The sequence below is a fragment of the Loxodonta africana genome, chromosome 8 (assembly GCF_030014295.1).
Source record: "Loxodonta africana isolate mLoxAfr1 chromosome 8, mLoxAfr1.hap2, whole genome shotgun sequence".
Lineage (NCBI taxonomy): Eukaryota > Metazoa > Chordata > Mammalia > Proboscidea > Elephantidae > Loxodonta > Loxodonta africana.
This window is the reverse complement of record NC_087349.1, coordinates 119,604,166-119,627,144: the sequence shown is the minus strand read 5'-3', so window position 1 is coordinate 119,627,144 and position 22,979 is coordinate 119,604,166. Positions and strand designations below refer to the sequence as shown.

General features: G+C 55.2%; 1 protein-coding gene across 7 annotated transcripts; it reads right to left on the bottom strand.

The window, feature by feature from the left end:
* Positions 1-240: 240 nt before the first annotated feature.
* Positions 241-21,593, bottom strand: MYO1G (myosin IG). 7 transcript variants are annotated; one of them, XM_064290251.1, is made up of 22 exons: positions 21,293-21,593; positions 19,393-19,601; positions 19,078-19,171; positions 17,943-18,108; positions 17,491-17,544; positions 15,393-15,488; positions 15,001-15,117; positions 14,118-14,342; positions 13,877-14,022; positions 13,321-13,435; positions 12,824-12,994; positions 12,557-12,627; positions 11,919-11,993; positions 11,600-11,732; positions 10,639-10,805; positions 10,149-10,356; positions 8,237-8,460; positions 7,602-7,746; positions 6,803-6,907; positions 6,428-6,541; positions 4,684-4,838; positions 241-4,598 (listed from the first exon to the last, which is right to left on the bottom strand). In XM_064290251.1, the coding sequence occupies exons 1-22, from the start codon at positions 21,385-21,387 to the stop codon at positions 4,442-4,444; spliced, it is 3,042 nt and encodes a 1,013-aa protein (XP_064146321.1). In that variant the 5' UTR covers positions 21,388-21,593; the 3' UTR covers positions 241-4,441. The 7 variants fall into 7 exon arrangements, 5 of the variants coding, with proteins under 5 accessions (XP_064146321.1, XP_064146323.1, XP_064146322.1 ...); XM_064290252.1 differs by lacking the exon at positions 241-4,598 and adding an exon at positions 4,968-5,071 and having other exon boundaries at positions 4,737-4,838; XM_064290253.1 differs by lacking the exons at positions 19,078-19,171; positions 19,393-19,601; positions 21,293-21,593 and adding an exon at positions 18,912-19,071.
* Between the last annotated feature and the right edge of the window lie 1,386 nt (positions 21,594-22,979).

Sequence of the window (22,979 nt, the reverse complement as noted above, 5' to 3'; positions counted from 1 at the left end):
GTCTTGATCTGGCTCAGGGTAGCCAGGGATGACATCTGACCTAACCCTGGGTGCTTAGGGTAGAGAGGAAATGCCATGGAATGGCTGGTGATGAGGATCATGAAGATGTGGGAAGGTAAAACCTGGATTTATTTCCAGACAGGAATGGATTCATGGTGATCCTTATCACACAGTTAATGATAAAGATTGAATTTGCTCACCTTGCCCCTTTTGTAGTGTAGTTGGAGGCACAGAATTGCATTGAATTTGTAGATCGCTTTGGGTTTTTTTTTTTTTGGGGGGTAGTGTTGACATCTTAACTATATTAAGCCTTGCAATTTGCAAACACAGAATGTCCTTTCATTTATTTTGGTCTTTAGTTTCTTTTGGAGCCCTGGTGGCGCAGTGGTTAAGAGCTATGGCTGCTAACCAAAAGGTGGGCAGTTCGAATCCACCAGCCGCTCCTTGGAAACCCTATGGGGCAGTTTTACACTGTCCTACAGGATTGCTATGAGTTGGAGCCAACTCGATGGCAACAGGTTTGATTTTGGGTTAATTAGTTTTAGTAATGTTTTATAGTTTTCTGAACACAAGTCTTTCATTTTCCTGGTTAATTTTATTCCTAGGCACTTCATTCTTTTAGATGCTATTGTAAATGGTAACGTTTCCTTAATTTCCTTTTCAGCTTGCTCACTGCTGGTGGATACAAGCCTGACTGATTTTTGTGTGTTGCTCTTGTACCCTGCCACTTTGCTGAATTAGTTCTAGTAGCTTTCTTGTGGATTCTATAAGATCACATTATCTGGGAAAAGGAATAGTTTTACTTCCTCCTTCCCAGTTCGGATTTTTCTTCCCCCCCTAGCCTAAATTGCTCTGGCTAGGACTTCCAGAATCAAACTCTTTTAATATGAACACTTCCCAACCTCAGCAGATCAAAACCAAAGACTGCAAAACTGGCACCCTTCTGCTGGAAGGAAGCCCTTCTGAGAGATGAGGAGCTGGCAGTGCCAGGCACGGGGCTGGGTCAGAAGGACTCTGATGCCCCTTCAGGCCCCCAGGACCAGGAGAGAACCTTCTGGCCTTGCAGGGTGGCCTGGGCTCCCCTGGGGACACAGAGCCCCCTGGAAACCCCTCTCTGTGTTTAATTGGTCCTTTCTCTCTAAGCCTGAACCTGTTTTCATTTTTTCACTGGTAGGTGGCCTTCCCTGCTGTGGTGCCATTAGCAAACATTTTCGTTTAGCTGGTCAGTGAATGTTCCTGGAATGCCCACACTGGACCCATCCTAGGCACTAGAACCAGAAACTACACTGGTGAGCTTCTGAGACCACCTGCCGGTCAGTGAGACCTACACTAAACAAACATTGAAGATAGTCTAGAGAAACATTGTGTTACCTGGCCTTTCTTGTCTGGGAGAGAATAGGCACAGTTATAAGACAAAAGGACTTGGAGACAGGGCCTTGCAGGAGGTCTGGATTCTGCATGCCCACCAGTGCCCAAAGGAGGGCTGGGCAAAAGCAAACAGAGGCTGCTGGGCTTCCTTACCAGCGCCTCTGCCAGGGGTGGTCTGCAAGGATAGTTTATGACTTTAAGATGGAAGCAGCCTGTGAACCCTTTCACTTCTGGTTACTCTGTGAGGGAGGCCTCCTGAGCCTGGGGAGACTCTGGTTGCTGGGCAGACTGAGCACCTAGGGCACAGGACAGCCAGACATGATCTGCATGGCAGATGTGACCTGGCGTCAGCCACCTGGGGAGGCTCAGCCATAGTAACAAGAGGAAGCACAGGAGAGGGACTAGGACAGTTCTGAGTCCTCAGATGTCACACCTTTAGGCCATGGAGACAGTCGTGTTTCCCCATACCAATGCTGTGCAACCAAGTGAGGAAAGCCCATGAAGTTAGTGTGCCCCAAAGAAGAGAGGGAAGAAGCAGCTGTGAACACAGAGGTGAGTGCCCATGGAAGGAGGAGAGAGGGGCTCATGACTGAACTACTTTCCAGGTGAGTGCCCTGTGGAACCCCAGGTACCAAGCTCTGTTCCCTAGTGCTAGGAGATCTGGGTACTACTCTGGTCCCTTCTGTCTCAGAAGTAGGTTTTCCATGGCCTCAGACACCTGCACCCCAATATCCTACAATGGGTAGCTGAGACGGGTGCCTCACAGTGCATCATTCCCTGGCAGTACCACCTACAGCCAGCCAGCAGGCCTGCTTTGTTCCCTCCAGGACAAATGAGGACATGACCGATCCAGGACCTGTGAGCTGCCTCTAGGCCTGAAGCTGACTACAGTCCTGGCAAACGCTTCCATTCCCAAAAATGAGTGGGAGGCCAAAGAACATAATATCCTTGAAGGAACCCAGATCCAAACGATAACATCTGGACGTTTTGGACTTGAGGGAAGGGAGTTTGCATGACGAGCCCACACTGTTGTTGTTATGTTGTTAGGTGCCGTCAAGTCGGTTCTAACTCACAGCGATCCTTTGTACAACAAAGACAAACACTGCCCGGTACTGCACCATCCTCACAAGCATTGCAATGTTTGAGCCCATTGTGGCAGCCACTGTGTCAGTCCTTCTTGTTGAGGGTCTCTCTTTCTCTGACCCTCTACTTTACCAACCATGATGTCCTTCTCCAGGGACCAGGCCCTCCTGATAACATGTCCAAAGTACGTGAGACAAAGTCTCACCATCCTCACTTCTAAGAAGCAGTCTGGCTGTACTTCTTCCAAGACAGATTTTTTTATTCTTCTGGCAGTCCATGGTATATTCAATATTCTTCACCAATACCATAATTCAAAGGCATCAATTCTTCTTTGGTCTTCCTTCTTTATTGTCCAGCTTTCGCATGCCTATGACGCGAATGAAAATACTATGGCTTGGGTCAGGAGCACCTTAGTCCTCGAAGTGTTATCTTTGCTTTTCAACACTTTAAAGAGGTCTTTTGCAGCAGATTTGCCTAATGCAATATGTCATTTGATTTCTGGACTGCTGCTTCCATGGGCGTTAGTTGTGGATTGAAGTAAAGTGAAACCCTTGACAACTTCAGTCTTCTCTCCATTTATCATGGTGTTGTTTTTTTTGCTTATTGGTCCAGTTGTGAGAATTTTTTTTTTTTAATATATTTTATTGTATTTTTGGTGAAGGTTCACATAGCATTTTCAAACAGGATGGTATCTTAAACTGGACTTCTGCCCTCCCTCTTTTCCTTTTTAGCTAAGTTTCCCCACTCCCCCCCACCACAATTTTATCTGATATTTAATTGAAAAGAATATATTTTTTTAAATAGACTATTTCCTACAGCAGTTTTAGGTTTTCAGAAAATTGAACAGACAGTATAGACAGTTCCCACATTCCTTCTCTCTCCTCTACTCGGTTCCCCCTATTATTAATATCTTACATTAGTGTGGTACACTTGTTACAATTACCGTTGCTGTCGAGTCAATTCCAATTCATAGCGACCCTATAGAACAGAGTAGAACTGCCCCATAGAGTTTCCAAGAAGCACCTGGTGGATTCGAACTGCTGACCTATTGGTTAGCAACCATAGCTCTTAACCTCTATGCCACCAGGGTTTCCTTGTTACAACTAATGAACTAATACTGATACGTTATTATTACCTGAAGTCCATAGTTTACATTAGGGTTCACTCTTTGTGTTGTACAGTCCTATGAGTTTTGACGAATCATAATGTCATGTGACCACCATTACAGTATCATACAGAACAGTTCCACTGCCCTAAATAGTTGTGAGGATTTTTGTGTTTTTTTTATGCTGAGGTGTAACCCATACTGAGGGTTGTAGTCTTTGATGTCCATCAGTAAGTGCTTCAAGTCCTCTTCCCTTTCAGCAGGCACATTAGCTCCTCTATGTGATCTCTGGAGCTTGGGGCAGTAGCGCCAAGATCTGTGCATCCTGATGCTGCCCAGGACCTCGCCTTGTATCTAAGTTTTCCCCATAATAAACCTTAGACTGCTTACTCAATCTGGAGTGGTCTGCCTCTTCCGTCTGTCCCTACTTTCTGCATACAGTGGCCGCTTCTGGATTTCCTCCAGGGAACTCCTCTGCCCACCGCCACCACCTGACAGGCCCAGAACCCCAGCCTTCACCAGGCAGACAGGAACAGGCCCGGAGCCCTCCCTCTGGGAGACCGGGAAAGGGATTACTGCTGTCAGGATGGGGCAGTCTTACAGGACCTCATTTCACAGAGGTGATGCGCCTCTCTCAGACCACACTCCAAGCCCAGGCCCCAGGGACAGGGTCTTGCTATGCCCACCTCTCCTGCCCCAGTTCAGGGTGAGGCCATTTGCCAAGGTCACAGGCAGCCCACACAGAGCAGGCACAGGTGGACCACAGGGGTGTCCTGTCCAGGTGGGAGTGGAGGGACCATTTCCCATGTGTACTAGAGGCACAAGGCCCACACCAGAAGAGGACAAGAGACTTTATTTATGCAGTGAGCCAGTGAGGAGGCCAGCTCAGCGGCTCGGCCAGAGCAGGGTGAAGCCAGACCGGCTGCAGCGGAAATCAGGCGCCGGCTGCTCAGGTTTGGGCTCCACGGAGACGAGGCGCCGGGCTCCGCGCTGGCTCAGGGAGATGCAGTCAGAGACACGGACCTCCAGGACCCGGCCCTCCCTGAAGCGGGGCCGGGGCAGAGGAGAGGGGTCAGGGCAAGGCCAGGGCTCCAGGTCCCTCTTGGCCCTCCCTGCCCAGGACTCACCCTTGGCAGTGCGCGGCTAGCACGCCCACTAGTTCCCCAACGCGGTTGTCCAGCTCCGGCTGGGTGCGGTGAAGACAGACAACCAGGTCATCCTGGCCCCGGGTATGCAGCACCACCAGCTGGTCCCGCCCACTCGTCACGCTCACCCCGGTCACCTAGGCGTAGGCTTGGGTCAGGAGTGCCCCGTGCACCCTGTGCCCTTCCCAGCTGTCCCGCCTCTCTGCACCACCTCCGTCCAGGCCCCGCCCACCTCCCTCCGCCAACCTGCCGGGCCCATCGCGTACCCCTCCTGGAAAGCCTTTCCCGAGCCCCATGCAGGACGCTCCCTCACTGAGCGTCCACTGTCATCCTCAACCATCACCTTCCATCTCTGGCTCAGGGTCCCTACCTACGAAAAAGGGGCCAAGGTACCCACTAGTGCACCCCAGGGCACAGAACTCTGGAATGGTGGAAGGTTCTATTTGCCAAGGTCTAATACAGCTTTTTTTTAATACAGCAGCTATGGGTCACATGTGGCTATTTAACATTTGAAATGGGCTAGTGCAACTCAGGAAATGAATATTAAATTTTAATTAATTTAAGTAATCACACATGGCTAGTGGCAACCCTACTAGATAACGCAGCTCTGAAGGCCCTTTTGACTTACAGAATAGGGATGTCCCAAACCCTGGGGACGCAAAGGTAAAAACCCTGCCCTCAGGCCCTGACCGCTGCCCTCAGGCCCTGACCCCTGCCCTCAGGCCCTGACCCCTGCCCTCAGACCCTGACCCTGTCCTCAGACCCTGACCCCTGCCCTCAGGCCCCGACCCTTGCCCTCAGGTCCTGACCTCGCCGTCAGGTCTGACACCGCCCTTAGGCTCTGACCTTGCCCTCAGGTCCTAACCCCTGCCCTCAGGCCCTGGCCCCTGCCCTCAGGCCCTGGCCCCTGCCCTCAGGCCCTGGCCCCTGCCCTCAGGTCCTGGCCCCTGCCCTCAGGTCCTGGCCCCTGCCCTCAGGTCCTGGCCCTTGCCCTCAGGCCCTGCCCCTACCCTCAGGCCCTGGCCCCTGCCCTCAGGCCCTGGCCCCTGCCCTCAGGCCCTGGCCCCTGCCCTCAGGCCCTGGTCCCTGCCCTCAGGTCCTGGCCCCTGCCCTCAGGCCCTGGCCCCTGCCCTCAGGCCCTGACCCCTGCCCTCAGATCCTGACCCTGCCCTCAGGCCCTGGCATCTGCCTCAGGCCTTGACCCTGCCCTCAGGTCCTGACCCCTGCCTCAGGTAGGTCCTGTCCTGTCCTGTGGGAGAGAAGACATGGGCACAAGGAATTGTAATTCAAGGGGCAAATAAGTCCAGGAGAGGGAGGAAGAGGAACACAGGCCCAACCCAGAGGTACCAGGAAAGATGCCCCCGAAGAAGCAGCTGGGCCTGGGTGTGTGCTGGCATGGAAAAGGGGGAGACCTCCCAGATGCAAAGAGGTGGGGAGTCCCGAGCAGGTTTGGGGAAGAGGAGATTGCACTGGCATGGCTAATGGAGCTGACCACACAGACAGGAGTGTGCATTTTCTTCCACAAACAACTGGATGCCACTGCAGGGTTTTCAGCAGAGAAGTGACGGGATCCCAGCTGAGTTTTAGAAACTCATTAGTCTCTCGTCTGCCCTCCCAGGGCCCAGCAGGCCCAATGCCCAGTGGAACCTGCCATCTGCTCTGCCCCTGCCCCAGCCCCAGCCCCCGCCCCTGCCTCAGCTCCCCCTTCCTGACTGTTGTGGCTTACTGCCTGGAGAGGCACAGCCCGCATCACACGGTACTGCCTGCCCGGCTCCAGCTTGTACAAGTGCTGATCTGTGAGAAGGAGTGCCCGGTCTCTGCTCTTGTGGAAGCGGTTCACCTGCAGGAGAGATAACAGGGTGTAGCTGTCACTGCCAGTCCTGGCCCGGACCCAGGGGCCTGCCTGCAGTGCAGCTAGAGGGGCCCCAGCCTTAAGTAAGGACTCAGGTCTGGGCCTGCCTGGCTTCCTTCCTGACTGGGCTGAAGCTGATGGTTTCTAAGGTTTCAGGAGCAGCTGTGGAACTCCTGAGCTGGACTCTGGGTTAAGGGATCCTCCTGGGTCTCCCCCGTGCCCACCATTCTCCCCTCACCAGCTTCTAACCTTGCGGACATGGCTAGAAAAGAGTACAGCCGCAAAGCCGTCCTTCTTCCGGAGGGTCTGCAACCGCTGAGCGAAGAGGCCTGAGGCTGTGGGATTGTCAGTGGCCTGAGGACAGATGGGTGGGAGAGGGGTGCACTGCTTGGCGTGGGATCTTATGACCCAACTTGGGATCGAGACAAAAAGAATCTGCCTGGGTCAATAATGCTCAGAGTGTGGTTCATGACTCATTGGCCACTGGCCCTTTACCTCAAGAAACCAAGGGTTACTGGGAACCTTCCTTAGCCAGACCCCTGCAATGTGGGTTCCTCCCCCAACGAGGCAAGGGACATGGATCCTGTTGCACTTTGGAAGTCTGGGCACCACAGGTTTGGGCCCTTCCCTCTTTCCCCTTGCCCTCCATGCCCTCACCCCCACCCAGAAGCTGCACCTCAAGCCTGGGACCTGGCAGTGTGTAGCTGGGGCAGCGCCAGGTGTGAAGGCAGAGACCAGGGACCAGCCCTGTGCCTTGTGCATGCATCACCCCACCGGTAGAGCAGGACTGGGATGCCCAACTCACAGCTTGAGGACTAAAGAGAGTGATGCGTGTGAGGCCTGGCCCAGGGTGGGGTGCAGCTGGGACTGGGTGGGAGGTTCAATAAAGCCTTCCTCCTGTGTGGGGGGGTAGGGGTGGCGGTGGTAGAAGCAGGGCAGCAGGATCAAGACACTCAGATGCCCAAGGAGAGGTCTGCTGAGGTGCAGGAAGATGCACACTCTTGGCCAGGGGACCTTCTCCTTGGCCCTGGTCGTGCCCAGTACTCACAGAGGACAGGTAGTCACGGACCCAGGCCCGCCGACAGCCCCAGTCCTGACGCAGCCCCTGCAGTAACCGCATGGCGGCCACCTTGGCCTTGATCTGGGCCATGTCTGAAGGGGGGATGTTTTTCACCAGCTGCCGGGCCCGCCACCTGGGAGAGAGAAGGGTAGTCAGCTGGACACCTGGGGGCAGAGGACCCCGAGCTGTCCCCTCTCCATCCCACCTTTCCCATTAGTCCTGCCTCCAGAGCACACCCCACTCCTGTGCCCAGTGACCTCTACAGCTCATCATCTACAGAGAGAGTCCGTTGTAGTCTCTCGGGTCTCAGCCCCATGTGCCCTGAGACCTGAGCGCTGTTCTGTTGGTACCCCTCCACTGGAGAGCTACTCAGCCCTCAAGGCTCTGCTCAAGTGCAGTTCCCTCACCTGGCCACTCTCCTTCTGCAGTGGGCAGCCCTCAACCCCTGCTGGGGGGGAGGCCTGCACCCACCTCCAAATCCCTGAAAAGAGTCCCAAAGCAGCGGGGCCCCAGGCAGCAGTGTTCTCACTTACAAGGTGGGCTAGCTGAGTCTACTTAGCAGGTCACTGTGAGGGTGGGGGAGGGGAGGAGGTGTTCAGGAATGGGGAACAGGGAGGTAGTACCTGCAGAAAAGCGCTTGACAGGTGTCCTGGAACGGCTGCAGCACTGCAGGCGCTGGTGGCCAGGTGAGGTCGCGGCCGTAGAGAGGGGGCTGCCGCGCGGCCTGGAAACGCTGCTGCAGCTCCCCCAAGTGGGCGCGCACCTTGTGCCGCCGGAACCAGCGCATGATGGTGTAGACTGCCCGCAGGCGCCGGCAGCGCCGCCGGGCCAGGGTGCCCCGCCACGCCTGGAAGGACAGAGCTCAGGTTAGGCCTCACAGATCCAAGCTTCCTCTGGTGGCTGTCTGGGCCCCCCTGATGGGATGTCCTCTGCTTGCCCGTTTCCCAGGAACACCCTCGCATATCTCCCTTTGCTGCCACTGGCACAGGCCAGCAGGGCCACCTCCTGGCTTCCCTGAGCCATATTCTCCCCCACCCTCAGATTGACTAGTGGATGGGCACATGGTCCAGCAGCCTTCCTGCCCTTCTTGAGCTGGGGCCACACGGGCCTGATGCTACTAGGGTGCCCAGGAGAACACATCATGAGAACAGAGCAAGAGGCAGATGGAGGAGCTTTACCCATGAGGGGCAACTGCCGACAAGTCAGCCTCGAATCTTACCCATCTAGATCTAACTACCCACCCCCAGGAGACCCCAAGACAGAGGAACATGGAAGGCTGCAGCCCTCAAAACCCAGACTGTGGAACCCACCAGGCAGACAGCCAGGGAAACCTAAAGACGAAAAAGACCAGCCATGTAGCTGTCAACTGCAGTATGTGCTGATATTAGGACCCGAGGTGAATGAACCATGAAACAGTTATGAGACAACTGAGGAAGTCTGAAATGCAGAGTGGATATTAGGTGACAACAACCAATCAGAGTTCACTTTTAAATCATGATAATGGTATTATGTTAAAATAACCTCTGCAAGTTAAAGGAAATAAAAGAGGTAACCAAATACAATGGGATTATTGACCGGATTCTGGATTTTCAAAGTGTAATGTGTAATATCGGGACAATTGGGGAAATCTGAATATGACCTAAAACCCAAACCAAGCCCACTGCCGTCAAGTCGATTGCGACTCATAGTGACCCTATTGGACAGAGTAGAACTGCCCCATAGAGTTTCCAAGGAGTGCCTGGAGGATTCAAACTGCTGACCTCTTGGTTAACAGCCATAGCACTTAACCACTACGCCACCAGGGTTTCCGAATATGGCCTACATATTATATATTCAGATACATAGACTATTCTTTTATTGGTGCTAAATGTCTTGAATGTGCTAATGCTGTTGTGGTTAGGATGGATGTTGTCCTTGTTCTGAGCTTATGTCTGCTCAAGTACTTAGGGTTGTCTTGATATCTGCAACTTACTTTATATGGTTCAGAAAAAAACATCAATCTGTACATATGGGTGTGTGTAAGGGAAAAAATTCGCAATTACAGGAATCCAGCCGCATGGTACATGCGTATACACCATGCTATTCTTTCAACTTTTCTCTAGGTTTGAAATTTTCCAAAATAAAAAGTTACGCGGAGAGAAGGAAGAACCCTATCCTTTGGAAGTATACATTGTAGATGAGATGATTTGCTTAAAAATCACAGGTACAGGTGTGTATGCAAATCACGCTGGCCAGTGTCATTGCTGGCAAAGCTGGGGATGAGGGCTCTGTACACTATTATCCATACTTTTCCCTAAGCATGGGAAGGAATGAAAGAAAGGAGGAAGGGAGGGAGGGAGAAGAAGGAAAGCAAGCTAGATTCCTGAAACTTTGTTTTGAGTAACCGAGGTCGGTGGCCAACAGGATTTTGTAGTCACCTGAACTGTACCCATACTTTTGCCTAAGTCGGTTGGAGCTATGGTTCTGTCTCTTGCAACCACAGGGATGACTACAGTATCTCCCTGCCCCTGGTAGCCCACGTCCTGCCGCCCTCACCTTCTGCAGCAGGAGCACAATGATGGGGATGAGGCGGGCCCGGCTCTGCTCCAGCGTGACCAGGGTTTGGGGTGAGCGGATGAACAGCTTGCTATGGCCAAAGGCCACGTCCCCCTGCAGCCCATGCTGCTCTAGGAGGGCGCTCACAGCTGCCCTGTCCGAGCCCAGCAGGTGGTTGGGCCAAGTGTATTCACAGGTCATCTTGTACCTGTCACCATATGGACAAGGGGCAGTGAGAGGCCAGGCCCTCAAGAGGGAGGGCCTGGAGACTTCTGTCTGCACACTTCTCTGGTAAACATCGCTAGTATCTGAGGTCAGCAGCCTGTGCTGAATCTGAGAAGTGCTGCACTGGAGACCATCCAGGCCTATCTCTCAGCTTCCACAGGGAGCATGGCCCTTGGAGGTGAGATCAGGGCGCCTAGGGCCTGGGGCCTCCACACATTCAGAAGAGGCCAGGGAATGGAGCAGGCATGGCGGGGAGGCCTAGTACCTGAGCAGGAATCGGGGGTAGGGCTGGCGGGACGCAAAGCCGGCCCTGCGGACCCTCACATTCTCCAGCAGCCCGAGGTATGCAACTTGGTGGCGGCAGTGGCCCTCATCCAGCCTCCCAGCCACCTTTTCCTCATTGGGCTTGATGCAGCGCACGTAGTAAGGCTCCTGCAAGACATGGCCAGGGGCAGAGGGAACTCAATGCAAAACTCAAAGAAGAGCATCCAGCTCTTGCCCTACCCTGCCCCACCACAGCCCCCATGGGGCAGGATAGGAGCTAATTTCGCAGCCTGAGGCTGCCAAGCTGGGAACTCAGGCAGCCCCAGTATGGTGGAGAGGAGCCTCACCAATGCGGGGAGGAGCTCAGCTTACGCAGGGGTGGGTAAGGGTGGAGGGCAAAAGGGCTGAGGTCAGGAGGGCAGCTGGGGGCAAGGGAGATCATGGGCAGAACAAGGCCACTGAAGGGGTAGCCAGCGGACAGAAGGGGCCTTGAGCAGGGTAAAGGGGTGGCATCTCCACGACCAGCCCTACCCTGTCTCACAGAGAGGCCCAAGGAGTCAGGATGGCTTCTCTGCTGTCTAACTCAGCCCTGCCATGAGGCCTGCCCCCACCCAAACTCTGGCTTTGGGCATGAAGCTCCCAAAGGAAGTTTATGCCAGTTTGCTGCCCTTGGTGGCTCTTGGCAGGTGCTGGGCTGGGGCAACCTGACTCAGAACACGGTCTTCTTCAGCCCTGCCCCAGCCGAGAGGCAATGGGGCCAGGGAAGGCCAGGGTTCCAATGCGAACTCTGTTCTCTACTCCTTACAAGGTGAATGACATGGAGTCCAGGCTGGCCCCGAGCCTGGACAGCAGGACCTGTGCAGGGGGTACCCTCTACCCAGAGTGGGATGAAAGGCTCAGTCTGTGCAGGGGCAGCGGGAGCCTCAGAGAGAAGGATCTGGGATGAAGCTAGGTGTCCATACCTTGGAAGCCAGGTTTTCCACCAGGGCTACCATGGAGCTCTTGAAGAGTGTGCCAGCCGTCAGGGGGCGCTTTGTCACCTCTGTGATGTCCTGCTGTCCATCTGGCCACATGGCCCGCAGGGTGGGGTCCGTGCTGCAGACACAAGCTGAGTGCCAGCTCCTCCAGGGGAGCAGCCACCTCCCCTACCCTGCCATTCATGTACTGTACAGCCTGAGCTTTCAGCCCATCTCTCCAGCCATGAAATGGAAGAGGCAGACCCCACAGTCTTGGAAGCCCCTGTGAGTCCATGAATGCTCTCCCTTGGTCGCCCACACTCACCTGTTGTACAGCAGCCGCTTAAAGTCCTGGAAGAGGAAATCTCGGTTCTTGTCAATGAAGCCCTCCACAGAGTACCTGCAGGTGCCAGGGTCGGTGAGGGAAGGAAGGAGTCGACTGCCTGGCCAGGCTCAGTGGGTACAGCATGAGACAGGCTGGACAGGCAGGCAGGCTGGCTATGGGCTACCTGGAGCAATGACCCATCTCCTTCCTCTCACCTGCCTCCCATTCTCCCCACTGGCCTCATTTAGCAGGATGGCTCCAAAGTGCATTAGTTTGGTAAGCTGCTCCCAGGAGTGGAGCACTAGCTCCCAGCCCTGGCTGTCCCCGCAACACACACAGAAGCAGATTTCATTCATCTGGGTGGGTCCCAGACTTGGGCATTTTTTAGAAGCTCCCAGAAGATTCTATGTATTGTGCAGCCAGGGCTGAGAACCCGCATCTTAGAAACCCGGTTTCATGTTAACTTGCAAATCTGGGGAAGGGTATGTTTTCAGTTTCTTAAAAGATAAACAGGGGAAGAGAAGGGGCAATTAAGTTGCATTTCACTTCCCTTTCCCTGGGGCACTTCTGCCTCATGACACAGAGGAATGGATACCCATGGCGGGGCTCAGGGACTGAGGCGGGGTTGATGCCCTTACGTGACATTCCCCGCATAGTGCTTTATTCGGAAGTCCCGGCCAAACTCCATGCTCTTGTCTGTGGGGCAAAGCTGTGGGGACAGGCCTAAGGTTAAGCACAGAAGATGTGGGAGGAGTGTGGGGGAGCCACAAGAGGCTGCCACAGCGACCCACCAGGCCCCATCAAGACTCAGACAGCATGGCGTCTGCATGCCCACCCCAGACGCTGCATTCAGTCTGGGACAAGTGGGGGGTAATCAGAGGGGTAGCCAGGAGGTAGGGGGGCACCTGGCGGCTGGAATAGTGTGCGTGGTGCCTATGGTGGGTGTCCAGGGTCTGCAGGAAGATCCGGTCAGTGACGGAGCCCGCGGAGCTGCAGGCCTCATCCAGCACTGCCAGGATGCCCCGGGGGGGGCGCTCCACTAGCTCCACGATGGCTGCATTGTTGAAGTAGTCGATCTGGGGACCGTAGGCAAGCAGGGGAGAGCCTCAGTGAGGTCAGCCTCTCTCCGCTGATCTCTCCAGCTGCTCTCTGCTCCAGCGACACCCACACCACTGTGCGCCTGACACAGTGCTCACTCCCTGCTGGGCCAGCAAGAACCAGCCCACAGGCTGCTGACCACAGGGAGGCTTCCTGTGGGCCTTCTGCAAACTCCCTCCTTGCTCCTCATGGCATGGCCCTCCATCTATGCCCTCTACCCTGTGTGCTGCACTCTACCCTCCAAGGCTGAAAGCAGGCAGACAGCCCTGTGTCTGGTGGGCAGGCCGCGCCCCAGTGAACTCACACTCTGCCAGGTGATGCCCTCGCGCTGGTACTCCTCCTGCTCCTGCTTCAGGATGAGCTGGATGAACAGCTGCTGGAGCTTCTCGTTGCAGTAGTTGATGCAGAACTGCTCAAAGCTGGGGATGAGGTGGGGCTTTCAGAGACCCCCCTTCAATCCTGCCAGGGGGCTTTTACTGCTGGATGGACTGCCTTCCCCAAACACCTCCCTGCAGCTGTCTGAGGGGTCTGGTGCTGAGACCCCTACTGGGCCTCATCCTGCCTCTAGCGCTTGCTCTGAAGTGGATCTGAAGGCCTGTGGGGGAAGAGGGCCCTGAAACCTAGCTGTCCTGGGCTTTCTGCAGCACCCCCACCATCAAGAAGAAGGCACAGAGCATCACTGGTCAGTGGTACTGCAGAGACAGGCATAGAGAGGGCAATAGCTCTTAGCCCAGGGACCCACCAGGGGAGAAGCCAGACACCCTGCTTCCCAGCCAAGCTCCCCCAGGACCAAGGCAGAAGAGGAGGCTCGAAGCCATGAGGATTTGGGGTTAGAGCTGGGATGTGGTTGGCTGAGCCACCTGTTGACAGGGAACACCTCGAAGCCATAGATGTCCAGTACGCCGATGACTGTGTCCTTGCCATCACGCCGAGGGTCCCGGCCTCGGGCTTCCATGACACTGTTAATCTTGTTCACAATCCACTCAAAGAGCCGCTGGTATACTGCCTGGGGGGAGTAGGGGAGGCTGCTGCTTGCCCCTCTCGCCTTGCCCCTCCAGGAAGGCCCCTGGAGCTCCCCTCCTACCTCCTGCCCCCATGTACCTTGGCACAGGCATCCCGGGCATAGCAGGCCTCAGCTGTGGAGTGGGCCTTCTCAATGAGCTCCCTGCCCCCCGAGGCCACTGTGCGGGCCAGCAGAGAGCGGAGCACCTGGTCCCGGGGTGTAGCCGTCAGTTCAGCCACATAGTCCACCAGCACCTCCTCAGCCACAACTAGGCCCTCCTTCTCTGGCCCCTCCTCCTTTGTCTCCACAAATTCAATGTTTCCCTAGTAATGGGAGAACCATAAACAGAGTACAGGCCAATGGAACCTGCACCCTTCTGGGTGGGAGAGGAAGAGAAGGCAAGAGAGATGGAAGGGGTGGAGCCATGGCTTCTGCTCAGACCAGAGTGGTCAACTGGTTGCAGTGAACCACAGGCACAATCAGAAATGGGGGGGTCGAGAGGGGGCACACAGAGGACCCATCAGAGCATTCACAAGGCTTTGTGCCAGAAACATTACAGGAATGGCCACATTGATTCCCCCAGCTGCTGGAGGAAGTCTGTCTCTGAGAGAACTGGGACTCAGAGGAGCCAAATAACCCACCCAAAGAAGCCACCCAGCACGTAATGGACAGAACTGAGGCGGGTCTGCAAGATGCTGCAGCTATGACCATCCCCAGGCCACACCTCCATCTTATGAAAGGGTTATCTATTAGGCTTGACCGAGCGGGCACAAGCCTGACCTGGTTCGGGTTCTAGGGTGCAGAACCTGAGCTCAGGGCCCAGCTTCAAGGGAGACTCCAGATGGGCAACTGAGCTCAGTGAGGGAGGGAAGCTTGGCGACATCTCTGGGAATCCCAGGCCAGTCCCTTCCTCTCTCTGAGCGGCTCCCAGTCAGGTACTCCAGGTGGGAGGTGGCAATCTCAAGGCCCACTCAGACTCACCAGGTGCAATATGGCGGCTAGGATCCGGTGAACAGATGCCACCTCCTCAGGACTGAAGCCAATCACTCTCATGGCCTGGGTCACCGCCTGGTGGCTCCTCTCATCACTGTCCAAGGCCTGGGGAAGAAAGTGTTCACCACTGCAGGGCCACACTGAGCCCTGTTTCCACCAACCAGTGCCATAGTGAGCTCAGCACACCCCCAGTGTCTCGTGTCCACTGCCCAGGGTCATACTGAGCACACCATGCTCCCTTCACCATAGCGCCGGTCTGGGCCCAGGGCGCCACTGAGTGCGTGCTCATGCACACACACACACACACACACGGAGCCAGGTCCATGCCCGGACTGAGCCCTTGGTGCCCAGTGCTGGCGTGAGGCTGCGCCCCCACTTACATTGAGCCCTGCTCCCTGGCGGGTGAAGGCGTACAGTGCAGGGTTTCTCTGCAAGTGCAGGTCTCGCAGCAACTCCTCCTCGCTCCCCCGCAGCATCTAAAGGAAACAGAGGCCCCTCAGTCAGGCCCCCGGTTACTGGGGGCTCGGTCAGGCCCCCGGTTACTGGGGGCTCGGTCAGGCCCCCGGTTACTGGGGGCTCGGTCAGGCCTCCGGTTACTGGGGGCTCGGTCAGGCCTCCGGTTACTGGGGGCCCGCACACACACAGAGACGCAAAAACAGAAGTGGGCAAGCTGCTCTCGTTCACTCCACCATCGACCCGGCAGACACCTGGTGTCTCCAGACTCAGCCTCTGTTCTCAGGGTGCTCACACTGCAGTTAGGACCACAGAGTCTCAGTGTCCGACCGCAAAGGAGCAGAGTGCGCTCATAGCTAGGAGGACTCTCCCCGAGGGCACCGAGGAGTATCGGGAATTTCAAGGAGGGGAGTGAGATGACTAGATACATGGGTGTTTTCTCTTCCGGAGGGAGGTGTCACTGGAGGCAGAATCAGAGCATGGGAGCAGGGAGACCCGCGAGGGTGCTGCAGTAGTCTGGGCATGCGGCCGCCTGGTCTTGTAGCTGAGCAGCACACCTCTTAACCAGTGCATTGGAAAATGCTGTTGGCGTTACCATAAATATATATCCAGATTCAAAATAACGGTAAAAGGCATTCTTGGGAGAACTGAGGAAATTGAAACATGGACTGGATATTAGATATTAAATAAAACTATGTAATTACTGTGAATTTTCTTCAGTGTGATAATGATATTCTGTTTATGGGAAAAAAAAAAACCAAAACAAAACCACTGCCGTGGAGTTGATCCGGACTCATAGCAACCCTACAGGACAGAGCAGAACTTCCCCACAGAGTTTTCAGGAAGCACCTACTGGATTCAAACTGCTGACACTTTTGGTTAGCAACAGTAGCACTTAACCACTATGCCACCAGGGTTTATGGAAAAGATCTCGGGAGATAAACACTGAAGGGTTTCGGGCTTAAGTTACAATGTTTGCAACTTCCCAATGGCTCAACAGCAGCAACAACAATGGGTATATACAGAGATAACTGAAGCCAACGTGGCAAACATAACAACGGTGGCCCTGCATAGAGGGTATATGGGTGCACATGTACTATTTCCACTTTTCTGTATATGTAACATTTTGTATAGTAAAAAGTTTTATATAAAAAGTAAAAGCTTTAATTCCGCTCCACCGCCCCAGACTCCGAATGCTCATGACTTCTGCCTCTCTCACCCTGGCCCCTGGTCCCAGATCCGTCCCTGGAGTTCCTGCCCCGCCCTTGTCGCCCTACAGTTCCTCCTCTACTCGGGAGTGGTCCTTTTAAGCATAACTCAGATCGGCTCGTCCTCTGCGTCTCTCGCTCAGAGCGAAGGTCAAGTGCTCGCAGCGTCCAGTGTGGCTCAGAGCTCGGGCTCTATCGCTCCTCTGCAGCTACCTGCGTCTGGCTCCAAACCCATCTTCTTGGAGACCACCCCTCTCCACCCCCTACTGTTGCTGTCCGACTCCACTACGGTGCTTCTTATACCTTCTTGCAGGCTTTATAATTATTTATGTATTCGCCTGCGGCTTTCCGGCACTTCCCCTGCTAGACCGCGGACTGGGGCAGGGAGTTTGCGTTATCCTCATTGCGGTACGCCTAGGGCTGGGAATGAATGAAGAGGTTTGGATGCAGGTATCCGGGGGGCGGCGCTGCAGGGCAAGGTCAGCAGGCCGACCCGCATCCACAGGCTCTCTGCACGCACCCCTGGCCTTCCACCACGCGTGGGACTGTCTTTGGAGTGAAGATGCACGTTGCTAGTGAGTCGGTGCCACGGGAACACGCATCAAGGCGGGCCGTGGAACAACTGTGCTGCAAAGTACGCTCCCGGAAAGCTACCTAGCTGAGTCTCAGAGAACCACAGCCCCGGGTGTGGGGCGGGGCTTGAGCGGAGCAGGGCGGGGCGACGGGTGGGGCGGGGCAGGGCAGGGCAGGCGGGGGGAACAGAGGACCGCCCCCACTGCCTCAGCGGTGCATCTTCGCCTCCCCTACCCGCCCTCACCTGGTAGAACGAATGGAAGTTCCTCTCGCCCACGTGCTGCTTGAGGACCCGGGACTGAGGAAAAGAAGAAAAGCTGGAATCCGTGCCTTTAGAGCCCACTCAACGGGACCGCTTTAAATGAGCGCCCCTCAGTTGCAGCGCAATGCAAGGGGATCTGACACCCCTCCCACCTCCTCCACCCCACCTCCACCCCTGTGCCATATCTCCATGCCAGGCGGGGCGGTGGAGATCCTGAGGCCCAGAGAAGGCAGTAGCCCGGCCTGGGTCATAGAGGCTGCCCGACCCTCTGACCCTCCAAAGGCAAGAGACAGTACCTTTCCAGCCCCTAGCTGGCCCTCCCAGTACCCATGTATGGCCCACGCAGCACCTGTCAGGGTCCCCTTTTAGGGGCCGAGGGGGGGCACAGGGCCTTCCCAGTCCACCTGCCCAGGGTCTGCAACAGCCAGGCCCACCTTTTCCAGCAAGTAGCTGTGGATGTGACCCCCAATGGGGTCTCCCTTGAAGTCAAAATTGATGTCCATGTATTTGCCGAAGCGGCTGGAGTTGTGGTTGCGATTGGTGCGAGCATTGCCAAAGGCCTCCAGCACGCAGGTGGAATTGAGCAGCACATCTTTGACCCTTCATGGGGGCAAAAGGGGGCTGTGTTGCCAGGACCGTGGGTACAGGGACTATACTGTAAAGTCCTCCTTCAGGGGAATAGTAGTATCCCTAGACCAGTGTTTGCCCCTCCAAATCTTCCCCACAAAAATCCTGAAGTCTCAGGGTTGGGTTGGAAGACAGCTTGCTTAAAGGGAACCCTAGAGCCTGGGTTTGCATTCCAGCACTGCTCCTTTGGTCACCTCACTTCTAGATGCTGTAAAATTGAGTTTTATATGCTGGTACTGGGCAGTCTGTACTGCTGAGAGACTGTTTACAAAGAGCTTTGCTCCTAAACAGTGTTCCATAAATGCTGGATCCTTTTTTCTTATGGTGACCTCCTTGCCCTTTCCATCCGCACCTGTCCATCATCACCTGGCCCACTTGCCATTGACTTCCAGTTGCAGAGGCACAGCAGTATTGGCTACGTCTGCTCCACCCTGGACTTGCCTCCCCCCCTTCCCTCCCCCCCCCAAACAGGAAGAGACTGTGGTGCTCGACCAACACAGGAAGCGGCTTTTGCAAGCCGTCTCAGCTGGGAGCTGCAGGGAAACCCTGTCCCAGTCCAGATGCCCTGCCTAGTGTTCTTGTCCTCATGGCTGGGACCTGGCCAGCTTCTCCAGTCTTTGTTCAGTTCCACTAATGCCACTGCTCTGCAAGCCACCTTTCCGCTGTTTCCTCACCCTTCTCTGTCTACATCCTTTGTCTTGCTGCCCCTTGGATGCAGCAGGGTGCTGCCCCTTCTGTGTCTCATTCCCCTTGGTTGCGGCCCAGCCATATCTTACCCCAGCATTTTCTCAAGGGACATCTGCATTGGCCTCATGTTAAGAAGGGATCATTGGCTGAGTGGGGCTCAAGCTCTGGTCTCTTGCTCCCCAATCCGAGGTTCCAGGTCTCCTGTACAAGACCCAAGCCCTCCCCAGCTTGCCCGATCCTCCTCCTGCTCCTCACCTCTCCACCTCGGCCCTCTGGCTGGGGTTGGTGACAGCCGCGATGTACTGCATGATGTGCTTGCTAGCTTCTGTCTTCCCTGCCCCACTCTCCCCTGCCAGCAGGTGGGTGGAAAGATGGGAGAATCAGTGAGGCCGCTATCACCTGGGTGGGTCCACCAGCAGTTGTTTCTTAGGTCAGCTTTCTGCCCCATCACTCAGCACCCTAGGACTGGCATTACAGGAGTCCCACCACCCCCTCCCCACCCCATCTTTTACAAATGAGGACACTGAGTCTCAGTGAGCCAGGCCGGGTCTGGGTTTGTGTCCATCTGACCTGAGATGACGATGCAGGTGTCCCGAGACCGGCGCTTCATGGCCTTGTAGGCAGCATTGGCCACAGCATAGAGGTGGGGTGGCCGCTCGTAGAGCTCACGGCCCTGGTACTGGGTGATGGCCTCGGGTCCGTATAGTGGCAGCTCTTGGTAAGGGTTCACAGACACTAGTACCTCGCCGATGTAGGTGTAGATGCGGCCCTTCTCAAACCTGGGGACAGGGCAGGGTCAGTCCTCAGAGCTCACGAGGCCCACAGGGGGCTAGTAGGTCTCTTGCCTGCATCCCCATTCCAAGGCTAGGTCCTACAATATTTGCCTGCATGGGCAGAGGCACCATGCCCCCACAGCATCAGGATCCTGGAGACAGCTGTGTGGAGGAGTGGGGTGCTGGGAGGGAAGGGGGAGCCCAGGAAAACCTTGTTGATGAGCTGAGTCAGGGCCCCTGGGCAGACAGGAATCTGACCACCCATTTTATGAAGAAGGGAACTACCCAGAGAGGGAACTAGCTCGCGTGGCAGACAGAGCTGAAGCCGACAGCTAGTCTCCATCTGGCTCTCCTGGGGCAGACTCTCGGAAATGCAGAGGGGAGAGAGATGAGGGTAAGTGGGGATCAACCCAGTGCCCCAAGAAGAAAGGAGGTGGGTGTGGGGGGGTACGCCTCAGGCTGTTTCCTGTCTTGAAGGAGAGGCTGAGAGGGTGAGGGAAACCCAGGCCAGCCCCACCCAGATGACGTGAGTCTGCGGGTAGGGCCCAGAGAGGAGACCAGGCAATGGCCCTCAGTTCTCTGGCACCTGCTCAGTATCCCCGCCTCCCCCACCAACTCACACACCATTCTCAAACTTCTCTTCACAAACAGGGCCCAGTGAGGTGCCTTGTGTTAGTTCTGTCTACAGCTTTCTCTTGGAAACCTTCCTGCCCTAGGGAGATGAGTGGCCCAATGGCTCCTAGACTTAGTTCCCTTGGGATCTGGGGTCCTGTCTCCTCTATGTGCAGAGACCTGCTGTTCACAAGTCATTTTCTCATCATTGTCTTGTAAACCAGTCTTTATAAGAAGTAAATGAAATCATGCATACAAAGTGCTTAGCTCATGCCTGACACAAAACAGAGGTCAAGTAAAGATGTCTTTCCTGTCCACCTTCCTCCCTGTCCCTGTGACCCGGCCTTGCTCAGGTCCTGGTACACACACTGTCTCACCTCGCCCTGCTTCAGCCCATGCTTCTGCCTGCCCTGCCTCCACCCTCTGGCAAACTCCTACTCATCCTTCCAAACTACCTCAAAAATGTCACTTCTAGGTGCTGCTAGCTGGCTCCTTCCTCTGCTCTGCACATCCTCCCTGAGAGCAGTCACCTCAACCCTTTTGACCGCTCTTGAGATGAAGCTAGGATGCTATCAGGTCTGGGTGGTGAAGGGGAGGGCGCTGGAAGGAGAGCAGCAGTCTCGGACATGGGGGAGCTTCCTGGACCCCTGTTGGAGTGCCTGGTGCCTGCCTAGAGCAGGGCCTGCTGGGCAGGAGAGCACTTGCCGGCAGAAAGGTGAAAGGCATCTGGTGTGCCTGGGTGGTATCCTCTGCTTGTTAATTCAAAGTCTGGGGAGAGGATGAAGTTAGCTGCACTGGGGGTGGGGAGGGAACCTGAGGTGGAGCCTTGTCCAGTCCTGACTAGCTATGATAACGGCAGTTGCTCTCCCCCATCCGTAAAATGTCCTCCTCATCTGCCTACCCCATGGATATCTCAGGAAACTCTGTGGGCAGGCTTGAAGAGTCAGGTCCAGCCTGGAGCAGGCTGGGGGTGTGTGGCCGCTACCCCACCCTCTCACCCACTGAGGACACCAGTGCCTCCTCCTCTTCCCCCTGGCCCTGGGTAAGGAATAAGGAGTGGGGAACCCACCCCGGGCTGGGTCTACCTGAGCTTCAGGTTCTCCATGAAGTCCTCCATGGTCACCTGGTCCAAAAGCACAAAATCAGGCTTGCCGTACTCAGGGCCCTTATCGTCCTCCATCCTTCCAGCAGGAGCACCCAAACCAGGTGGCTCTGATCTATAGGGGCCAGTCTGGCAGGAGAGGCCCAGCTCTGCCTTCTGGTTCCCTGTCCCCACTCTGTGCCTCCCCAGCAGGGTGTGAAACAGGAAGTGGGTTCTGGCCCTCAGGAGGGGCTCCCCGCCCCACTTCTTACTCCTTCCCCAACCCGAGGTGCTCTGACCCCTGCTTCCTGGTTCCCGCCCAAGAAGGAGGGTGTGCCTAACGGTCTGACCCATTTGCACGCCAAGGCTGAGGAGCCGGATGCTTGGGTCCTCCCCACATGGTCTTCTGCTGCTCTGCAAGCTCCTGTCCATAAGAGGTTTCTCTAGTCCACTGGCCCCATCCCAAGAGTGGACAGGACTCAGTGGGTCTAACCCTGGCAGCCCATTAGAATCACCTGCAGCTTCTTAAAAAAATGTCTTGATTGTGGTAGTGTTCACACAGCTGTGGCAGAATGCACTGAACTGAGCACCCAGGTGAATGTTACTCTATGTAAATTGTACCTTAATTTTAAAAAATGAAAAAAAGTTGATATCCAGGTGCCCTCCTCAGATTTGATTGATTTGGGGTGATGCAGCAGGCCTCACTGGGATCCCCATGACAAAAGCAGCTTCATGGCCAACCCTCTGAAGGGGTCGATGCTCTCAATCTGCCATGCTGCAATTTCCCACACCAGTGACCCGAGTGTCCATTTGACACCATGCCACCCAGACAGCCAGCCCGGGCCTCTGGGATCCTCTTTTCCACAAGTCAGGGGCCGGGGTGGGGGGCGGGGGTGGCTAGCAGCGTTGTCTGACTGCATCTTGCCACCCTCTTATTGATTCAGCCATCCATCAGTTCTGCTTCATCACCAGGGACCAGGCGGAGTGTGGGGCACTCCCAGGAGTCTCACCTTAATGCTCACCGTTCTCAGACGCATGTGTTGTTACTCTCACCTTGTGGATGAGGTTGCTGAGGCCCACAGGGACCACAGAATTTGCCCAAGAAATCAGCCCAAGGTAGCACACCTAGAGAGAGGTGGGACTGGCCACCAGGCTTGACCACAGACGGCGCTGCTCCTCTCACCACTGGGCAGGCTCTCCCCTAGCCCTTTCATGAGTCCCTTTGAGATTTTGGTCACAATCACACCAGTTTGACAATTAAACCAACTCATTTTTTAAACTTACCTTTGAAAAATAATTGATATGCAAGTTATTTTTTCCGCAAATACCTTAAAACGAAGACACACCTAATAAAATTTAAAGATGCTTATGTAAAAACCCACTGCCGTCGAGTCGATTCCAACTCATAGCAACCCCATACGACAGAGTAGAGCTGCCCCATAGAGTTTCCAAGGAGCTCCTGGTGGATTCGGACTGCCAACCTCTTGGTTAGCAGCCATAGCACTTAACCACTACGCCACCAGGGTTTCCTAAGTACCTACTAAAACCTCACTGAACACCATCAGCGATAAGAGAAACAGCCAGGAATGACTCTCAGATTGGGCATTTAGATACAGGGTCCTACCCTGTGCCAGGGGTTCCTCTTGGGCAAATTCGGATCAAGTTTCATCCTTCCGAGCCCTGACAAGTGG